Genomic DNA, 10118 nt, shown 5'->3' with positions numbered 1-10118 from the left:
TTTTTTAGGCTTCCAACAAAGCAACCTTCCTTATCCAAACACTATTAGCTAAGAGGCTTAAGAATGAGCACTTGCCTGACTGGAGTCTTGCCTGAGAACCCTTTAGCCCTGATTTTGGCAGCTGGTTTCCTTCTGACTTCTTTCTCAGAACACTCCAGGCAGATCAAAGAGAAGTCACGTTTTCAGTATTTGTCACTTTGGCAAAAGTTTTTTTCTGTATGACCCTTGCCCTGAATGGGCTGATACCAAAAGTTGGGGCAGGCTCAGACTAGTTAACTAGTCTGGAAGAAGTGGCTCAAATAAGTCAGGCCACAGGAAAGAGCCAGCCCAGGACTATTTCTGGGGCAAGTGAGGGTGGGGTAAATTACAGGGTTCCCAAAACACAAACCTAGGGACTTGTTTGTCCTTCATACTGAAAGAGGACCAATGTCATCAAGAAGGTGATGTCTTGACTTGTAAGTGAATTGGATTTAAATAAGGCAGGGCTGTGCACAGTCATCACAGTCCAGTGGCAAGACATAGGTCAGCATGAATGACGATGGCTCCAAAGAAGTGGGAGGCCTTGGCCTTTTCAATTTAAGGTTTTTCCTAGATCTCAATTTCTCTGTAGGTGAAGAGGAAAAGAAAGCAGAAAGTCTGAGGGGGCATTGGAGTCATCAAGGGAGAGTGTCAGAGTCAAACTCAAAATTTGTCCTTGGTAATGGGACCTGCTGTTATTTATGGAATGACTGTGTATGTATACATATGTATATGCACTCATGTATATGTGTATATGTGTGTGTATATATATATATATATAAATATACATATATACATTTCCACACCCACACCCCCAAAGTTACATAGGGTGTCCCAAAAGTCTAAGTGAAGTTTAAGCTTATTCAAATTTTAATAGCTCAAAACTGCACTACTGGGGAGGCTAGGTGTTGCAGTGAATAGAGCACTGGCCCAGGAGTCAGGAGGACCGGAGTTCAAATCCGGCCTCAGACACTTAACATAAAAACTAACGGTGTGACCTTGGGCAAGTCACTTAACTCCGATTGCCCTGCCCTTACCTCTCCAAAAAGCAAAAAAATAAAAATTTCTTAAAAAAAAAAAAAAACTACGACTTTTGGGACACCTTGTATCGATACACATAGGTGCCTCTGGTCATTTTTAGCCCCCGGTTGACAGAACCACCTCCTTCTCCCCTCCAAAAGCTTCCCAGAGTCGCTACCCATCTTCGAATCTCCGCATCCTCCAACCACCTCCCCGCCACGCATGCAAACACAAACACACACACACACACTCATGCAAACGCAAACACACACACAACCGCTCTCTGGCCTGATTCGCCAACCCTAGGGACTGACAGCTCGGACAGCAGTCGGCCTTGTTACAGAATTGCTGGTCCCTTTCCAGACTGCCACAGAACAAACCTGAGGAGGGGAGGCGGGAATAACTGTGTGGAGGGAGGGGTGGGGGGAGAGGAGCCAAGAGACCCTTAGCAGACATGAAGACCCCTTCTCACGCAGGCCTTACACTGGAACCCCGTGGCTACAGAGCCAGCCTAAAAGAGGAAGTCATCACGTGCGTTGGAGCACGCTTGTCGCCGCCGCACCCCAGGGACAGGAATGCGACTCCGCCCCGGTTCTCGGAGCCGGCCAAACCGAGCTCTGCTTAGTGTATTGACGTCAATGAAGCCTGCGGCCCGGCTGGGGGATGGGGATGGGGATGGGGAGGGCTGGAGGGACACGCCCCCTTCCCTAGTGAGGCTCTGATTGGTCGTCTGGGTTCTTCGCGTTCGATTTTGGAACGTTTACCCCCGAGCTGAAGCCGAGGCAGTGGCTGTGGGTTGGCCTTATCCTCCGGATCGGATGGAATCGTGGAAGTGAGCAGGGTCGCAGCGTTCCCCGTAGGCGAGCTTTCTCGCGGCCCCGTTCTGGCTGAGTCACGTCGGTAGAAAGGTAAGAGAGATAGATGCACGGGGGTCGCTTGCGCAGGTTGTGCTGCAGAGCGCTGTTGGGATAGGGAGGAAGGAGTAGCTTACCAGACCCAGAGCCCCCCCCCCCCCGAAAGCGAAGAGTCCCTCCACCGCTTTCCGGCTCGGTCTCATGCTCTAGAGCCCGCAGAGTCGTGAGCTGTCTGGTGTACGCGTTACGGACTGCCGAGGGGTGCAACGAGACGAGTATTGGGGAGCTTGTACTGTCATCGATGTCAATATGACCCCCCTCTTCCCCCCACCCCTTCTCCGAATCCTCGGGCTCCGGAACCGGCGCGCAGGCGCTGCTCGGAACCCACAGATTGCTGCGGGATGTAAAAGAGGAGCCCCGGCTGAGCCGCAGACTCTGCTAAGGGTTGAGGGTTTCGTTAGCCACTCTTTTGGAGAAGCCGGACAGTGCTGAAAGGGTGGGAACGTGGAGAGATAAAGGGATACATTACAGACTGAGGACTGCAAGGGAGAAGAGCCCCGAGCTGAAGACAGATCACGCATTCAGCCCCTTAGTTCAATGGTCAATCTCATAAGCGTCTTCCTGGGCAGTGGAATGGAGCCCGTGGGTACTCTGCTGCGATTTCTGACCTTTACTCCCTGACCTAATCTAAAGAAATAAACAGACACCGCAATCAATTTCCTGAGAGATTTCAAAGCTTTTCCTTGACTTCCTCTAGAGTCTTTTGAAGAGGGGCTTGGCACCAACACAGACCAACTATCTGGGCAGAAACAAGAAGGCAAAAGTAAAAGTAATAGCTGAGTCAGTTTTTCTGATGTCTCCTTCTCCACTTAAATCTCAAGCCCTAAGTGTTGGTAGAAACAATCTTGAGTCCCCCAGGGGCTCCTAGCCCAGCACCCCACCTGGGGGATTCTGGAGGGCTTGAGTCCTTGAGGCTCTGCTCTGATAGCATCGTCTAATAGCTATCAAACTTCTTTGACCCTATTAAGCAAAGGAAGACAGTGGATCCTAGATACATTGTCCTCTCCTACTGAGCCACAGATAGGACCTTCCTGTTCTTTGTCCTAGTTTCCCACAGATGGCAGTGACAAAGGAATCTCCCCAAAGCAAATTGAGTCACAGTTGTTCCCTGGCTGGCCAGGTTAATCTGAGGGAACCTAGAGAGAACATCCCAGTATTTGTAAAACCAGACTTGGAGAGCTATAGAGGCTGCTGGGATTGTCTAGCTCTGGGTATCAACCCAGAGGTATTTTCCTACACCCCGCTGCTGATCCTTGGTCTTAGAGAAGTTACAGCTATTACAGGAAATAAGAATTTTTTATATAATTTATTTATAAATAAGAAATAAGTTCTAAACTAGAGGACCCAACAACCTTCTCTTCCCTCTATGCACACCACAATCCACAATACCACTAGAGACAGAGGAGTCATTCATACTTAGTACTGACCGACATAAAATCTCATACATAGATTTAAAACTGGAAAGAACATGAGGGGGTCTTCCAGTTAGCTTCCCCAACCCTCCTTTTTTAGAGGTCGTGAGTTTCCTGAGGTCACACAGGTAACCAATGACACAACCTTCAAATCCAGGTAGTCCAAATTACTTAGTGCTCTTGACTGGTAGAAATCTGAGCCATACTGTTTTGTGTCTAGATATAATCTGCTTTTACTTGGGGGTGGGGTGGGAGTGGGGAGCATATGGTTGGGAAGGGTGTGCCTAAAATCTGGGCAACAAGACCTGTTCACACAGGCCATTCCTAGGTAGTAACTCCCAAGCTGCCTATCCTTGCTATTCAAGTTCCCTATAGACTAAACAGGATTTTGACCCAAGGAATATCACAGCCTTCTATGGTTCCCTCAAAAAAAACATCTATTCCAATTTCATTTTACAGAGGAAACTGAGACCTAGGGAAATTAAAATGACCTACCCAAGGCCATTTGGCTAATTAATGACCAAACCTGGGTTCTCCCCAATACCACTCTGGCCTTCCAAATTCAGCTTAACACCAGTTTTCTTCATGCTGTGGACACCTAGGTTCAAAGCAAAGGTTTTATGCAGTAAACATTCATTGTACAAGCCATCAAAGGCCTTCTGACTAATGGATGATCAGTTGATTTCTTTCCTAGTATTTTTCCATTAACATTTTAGGGAAAACATATCTGTTAGATCCAGAAGCAAATTTTGAGGGTCAAAGAGATTGTTGTAAAGGTGGAAAAAAAGATGTGAAAAATATTTTGCTATTTAAACCATTTGCTATTTGGTTGGAGCAGTATAGAGTGTATTTCCCATGCCCACAGAATGTAAACTTCTTTGTAAGTAAACTGAACTTTCATGATACAAACTAAGGCCAGGAAGAGTCAGTGATGAGCATTTATTAAGAGCCTACTATGTGCTGGGAATACCAAAGAAAGACAAAAAACAGTGTACTCTCCAAGAGCTCACAATCAGCATGCAAATAACTATGCGCAGAGATAGATTCCAGTGCCCCCATTTTATAGCTAAAGAAACTCAGACACTCTGATAGCGTCCGACCTGGCCAAGGACTTCTGACAAAGAAGGCTAGGACTGGAAGCCAGGCCTCCTATCTGTCGGTCCACTGTGCTAATCAATCACTACACCGTTCCCTTACTCTGAAGAATCTGAAGTAAATTAGAGGCAGTCTTCATCTTGCAAACAGACACTCATTCGAAACAAATAATTTCTGGCAGGTGAGTATTCAGGAATGGTGGTTTCCACTTAGCTTACGGCTTCTACCCTTCTTGGAAGAAAGTGAGCTATTAAAAATGTTTGGTGGGTCAGTGATACTCCTGACATTTCCAGAGCTTCCCATTTCTATTCCTTAGGTTAGGATTTGAAAATTTCCTCAGTCTTTGGCAGTCCCCCAGACTTATCAGTAACTCCAGCACCTAACATAGCACCCTGCAGACTGCAGGAAATGAATCAGTGCTTGTTGTTAATAATAATGGTATTTCTATAGAGCAGAAATGTTAGGCCTGGTGCTTTTTTCACAAGTAACAGTTTTACTCCTCAACCACCATGGGAGAGAGGCAGAGCTCTCAGATACAGCACAGGGAACAGTCAGATGGGAGGAGTAAAGACAGATGTTCATTTATTTTACCCCCAGCAATGCCCAGATTTTAGCAGAGGAACAATAAAGTGAATTCTGTGTTTACAGTTGGAATGGGAGAGGAAGAACTGACATGTGAGAGGTAATAAGGTGGAGAAGAAGAGGGAAGGTTTAGGATAGGGGAAGAAAATACAATTCACATTTAAACAGCATCCCTCGTTTAAGGGATGAGGAAATTGAGATTTAAGGAAGTGACTTATTGTCACACAAATATTAAGTGTCTGAGGCAGGATTAAAATCTGGGTCTCCTGAATCCAAGTCTAGGTAGTATTCTTAGCTCCATATTTCTGGTACTATAAAAATGGAGAAAACTCAGAATTGGATACAAAAAAGGCTCTGACAATCAAATAGCCTTGTTATTAGGGTCACATCCTTCAAGCAAAATGTTGTATGTCTGACTCAGAAGAACCTAGGTGAGACTCTGACAATGTCCCTACCCATTTCTCACTACTCAAAGGACCCCAGGTTCAACAATCACTTGTAAGCTTTTGTGAGGTTCTAGGGCCCAGCCTGACAACTAGAAAGTGAGAGGTAAAGAAGATGATACAAGGCTTTAAGAGTTTTAAAACTCTCACCTCTACTGCAGAGATGAGTATAGCTTGCAAATTCCACCCCTGTCATCTCCCACCCCCAAGATGATCTGCTGATGAAAGCAGATAAAACTTTCACATGGACCCCTAGTCCCACATTGATAGAGCATTTTAAAATTTAGAAAGTTGCCACAACTAGTGAGTAGGGTCAGAACTGGAACTTGAACCGAGCCCAGGGCTCCTTCCACAATATTCTTGGATGCTAACTTGACAACTAACCTATGGTAGATAGTATAGTATTATCTCTGTTTCATCCATGAGGAAACTGGGGTTCAGAGACTAAATGACTTGTCATCACCACAAAATTAGTTTCTAACCTGTTATTTGAATCCTGACCAGAGCTCTTTTGACCCCAACAACCTGCCTTTCTCTGGGCACACACTCCCCATACCTCACTTTCTAAGTCCCGTAGGAGTAGGGACTATTTCATTTTTATCTACTTTAAGAACTTATTTTGGGGCAGCTAGGTGACGCAGTGAATAGAGTGCTGGCCCTGGAGTCAGAAGGACCTAAGTTCAGATCCAGCCTCAGATACTTAGCACGCACATGAGCACGCACACACAAACTAGCCATGTGACCTTGGGCTAGTTACTTAACCCCAATTGCCCTCAAAAAAAAAAAAGAAGAAGAAGAACTTATTTTCACTTTTGCTCCTAGAGATCTGGAATGCTGAATGCCCTGGAAATTATTTCTGACCTTGGATAATAACAGTAGCTCACATATCTAAGGCACTTTTAAGGTTTGCAGCACACTTTCTTCACAGCAAGTGTGAGAGAGGGAGAGTAGGTCTACTCTACAGATAATTCTGAGTGACTTGCCTATGTAAGGGTTAAAAACAGAGTTAGAGCGAGTTAAGATTAGAAACAAGAAAACAGAATTGGATTAGAGTTAGGGTTAAATACAGAGCCACAAAGATGGCCATCCCCTTGATCTCGTCCTCACCCATAAATGAACCACTTCTATAAACTCTGAAAGTGCCTCATCTGATCATAATCTACCTTCTGATTTACAATTCCAGACTCTATTCTTTGCCCCATACCTCGACCTATAATCCCTCCTAGGCCATTCCTGGTGCTCTAGTTATACCCTCCACCTTTCCAAATCTTGGTCTCTTGGTGAACCAGTTCAATTTTACACTGTCCTTTTGAGTCTCTTGTCTCTTATTATACTGAAGATCTCATCCTTTGATACTTCAGCCCCTAATCACAGTATAGAGAAAGTCACAAAACCATGTTGACTGCGTCCACTATAGATGTGTTAACTTCAACTGGGTCTCACTGCCACAGGCAATCCTTTTACACCTCCCTAATTAACTCATTAGGGCAGCTAGGTGGCTCATTGGATAGAGTGCCAGTGCCACCCTCTCCCCCCACCCTTTGCCAAGTTCCCTCCTCTCTTCATTTTACATCACCTAGATGACTTCCACCACTGTCCTTTAACCCATCTCAAATGAGGTCTTCCTCCTTGCCAAGGCAAATCCCTCTGCATGTACTAGTGATCCCATTCCATCCCTTCTCCTCCATCTACTTCCTGGCTTCCTCCAAGTCTCAACAAAAGTCCCATCTTCTATAGGAAGATCCCAATTCCCCTTAATTCTAGTGCTTTCCCCCTGTCATTTCCTACTTATCCTGTTTATATCCTATTTGTACATAGTTGTCTCCCCCATCAGACTGTGAGTTCCTGACAACAGGATGTTTTTGGCTTTTCTTTGTCTCCCCAATGCTTAGCATGATGCTTGCCTCACAAGCGGTGCGTGAGCGACTGATCATATGGTTCGAGTCCAGGCTCTGAAATTTACAAGCTGGATTTTGGTGTCTCCTTTTCATCCGTGCCTAAAAAAAGATATCTCATTGGACTGACAAAGGCTATGTGTGTTTTCCTCTTAGGGAGTCTGAGATGGGCACTCCAGCCTCTGTGGTGAGTGAGCCACCCCCAGGGCAGGCACCAGCAGGAGTCCGGGGACGAAAGCAAGCCTCTGCCAACATATTCCAGGATGCAGAATTGCTACAAATTCAAGGCTTATTTCAGCGCAGTGGGGACAGACAGGCTGAGGAACGAGCACAGATCATCTGGGAGTATGCTGGGGACCACAGGGTGGCTGAAGCCTTGAGGCAGCTGCGCAGGAAGAAAAGACGGCCGCTGGGCCACTCACTGCAGCACTGCAGTCGACGTAGGTAGGTTTCTGAGCCTGGGTGAAGAGTGATCAGGGGGGCATTTGTGGAGAATAAAATTCTAGTCCTCATAGCCATGGGCAGCCTTGAACCTCACCCCATGATGAAGCTGCCCTAATATTTGGGAAGGAAATGACATAGGTCTCAGCATATTGTTTAATAATAACAAAGCAGCTAAGGTTTAAATAATGCTTTAAGGGCTGCAAAACACATATAGACATATATGCATGTATGCATGTGTGCATGTGTGTGTGTGTGTTCACATTTGAGTTTCACAACCCTGTGAGGTAGGTGTTATTACCTCCATTTTACAGATGAAGAAACAGACTTAGAGCTTTCAGAGTCATCAAACTAGCAAGGATGTTGAGGCAGGATCTGAAGTCTTTCTGAGGCTCCTTATACCATGCCATGTCGCTGCCACATTTGAGCTGTGTACCTGGCAAGTCCAGTTTAGCTGTGGACCCAGGCAGGACTTCTCACCTAGTGCTCTCCAATGATCGGATGCATCATCAGACCTCAGCAGATAACATCTCATGAGCCAAGAACTAGAGCTCCCCAATAGCTTGAGAGGAACCAGATGCCATACGGTGGTCACCACACATGCTTTGGGTGGTAAAGCTCTTCTGGTGCCAGCATGAATCTGGTGTTTCTGAAGAACCTGGAATACCCCGGGTCCTCATTTCATCTTCCCTGCTAGTTTAAATGACTCAACTATTGCCTGTACTTGTTCCTTACAGAGTACCAGAGGACTGCTCTCCACCTGCCGATCCTTCAAGCAGTTCCACAGAGTTTACCACCAATGGGCAGCACCTGAACCCAGGAACAAGTGCCAGGAACCTAAACCCAAAAACCAGTGCCAGGAACCGGCGGAGCTGGCGAAAGACAAGCCCCACGAGCTATCTCCACCAAATCAGACACTGATCTGCTGAGGGTGGCTGGGGCTCCCCTGCCCAGGAATCCAGATGTTCCCAGAAGGGATGGGATGCCTTTGAAGGGATGTGGGGAGGCAGAGAAAGAAGTGAGGCCTAAGTCAGCAAGCCCCCCAGGGAAGACGAAGGTTCTAGCCAAAGGGACCTACTAAGTTAAGGAGTAGGTGGGGGGCTTCTGATCTCTTCACTGTCTGGGAACTTGCTCTTCCCCAGAATGAGTGAAAACATTAACAGCCCCTGCTATTAAACAACCCCTCTCCTTCCAAACTAACACTATAGCGAGACTAAACCACATTCCTCAAGATTTCTGCCGGACCCAGGCTCAGGCCTGGGTTATTTATTACTAAGTCTTTAACCAGTAGTCTAACAGGCCCATCCCAGGGATGTCAACAATGATTCATAGCACTTTTAAGGTTTACAAAGCACTTTACTCACAACAACCCTTTGAGGTAGGTAGTGCAAGCATGATTTTCCCCCACTTTATAAATGAGGAAACAAAGTCAGCAAGGTTAATAAACCTGCCCGTGGTCACACAGCTAGTGTCTGAGGTGGAATTCAAACCCAGACCTCAACTCTGGGTTCAGCACTCTTTCTACTACACCAAGCTGCCTCTTTCTTTGCCTACCTGCCAAAAAGACAAAGGCAAAGAGAAAACTCTGGCTAGAGTTCCCTTGAGTAAATGAGAATATTTAATAATAAAACTTTATCATAAAGCACAGTGTATTTGTCATGAAACAGGTAAGTACTGATTAGGGGATCAGACTTGGAGGGATGTGAGACAAAGGGTCTCTAACAAGCAAACCTGACATTTCAGGCAAGGTGCCACTCCCAGTCCCGACTCTGGTACCTAGCAGTCAGAAATACAGGGCCTAATTCACCTTTCTTTCCAATTTTAGAGAGGTAAAGTCTTAAGAGAATCATAAAACCCTGAGGCCTTGGTATGATCATTTACATTTAGTATAATCAATTGGATGAAATATCAAACTGGTGTGACCAATGACAAGGGGGAACTATTTCAGTCCACAGACAAAGGGAGACATCTTGCTGAAGCAAGAATGCACTAAAGAACAACTCCTGGCCAAGAAGAGCTTTGTGTGGCTAACCAATGGAACAGTGAGATCAGTAACTCCAAGATCTGTACTCCCCCAGATAAGAGGGGAGGGTGTGTTATGGCCCCCTCCAAAGAAGATACCATTCCCATTTCCACAAAGGCCACTTCTAAGCCACCAGTCACAATATCCTCCATGGGAGGACACTTGGTTTACTGCTGGCTGAAGGATCTGCTCTGTAGTAATCACCTTCCCATCCACAGCCTATTAGGTCCAAATGCACCCCCGTGTAAGGCTACCCTCTAGTGGCCAGGAATGAA

General features: G+C 46.0%; 1 protein-coding gene across 1 annotated transcript; it reads left to right on the top strand.

Annotated features, from left to right (window-relative positions):
- Nucleotides 1-1767: 1767 nt before the first annotated feature.
- Nucleotides 1768-9462, top strand: AVPI1 (arginine vasopressin induced 1). The gene is made up of 3 exons (XM_069067147.1): nucleotides 1768-1946; nucleotides 7536-7823; nucleotides 8558-9462. The coding sequence occupies exons 2-3, from the start codon at nucleotides 7546-7548 to the stop codon at nucleotides 8739-8741; spliced, it is 462 nt and encodes a 153-aa protein (XP_068923248.1). The 5' UTR covers nucleotides 1768-1946; nucleotides 7536-7545; the 3' UTR covers nucleotides 8742-9462.
- Nucleotides 9463-10118: the final 656 nt, after the last annotated feature.

Source organism: Petaurus breviceps, unplaced genomic scaffold, assembly GCF_028583685.1.
Source record: "Petaurus breviceps papuanus isolate PSGF00001 unplaced genomic scaffold, PetGlider_PUasm1.0 90740, whole genome shotgun sequence".
In the NCBI taxonomy this organism is placed as follows: domain Eukaryota; kingdom Metazoa; phylum Chordata; class Mammalia; order Diprotodontia; family Petauridae; genus Petaurus; species Petaurus breviceps.
The sequence above is the reverse complement of the archived record's forward strand: the minus strand, read 5'-3'. Positions and strand labels throughout refer to the sequence as shown.

Coding starts and splice junctions, on each gene's coding strand:
- AVPI1 (XM_069067147.1), top strand. CDS start 7,546: ATGGGCACTCCAGCCTCTGTGGTGAGTGAGCCACCCCCAGGGCAGGCA. Junction 7,824..8,557: donor CAGCACTGCAGTCGACGTAG/GTAGGTTTCTGA, acceptor TGTTCCTTACAG/AGTACCAGAGGACTGCTCTC.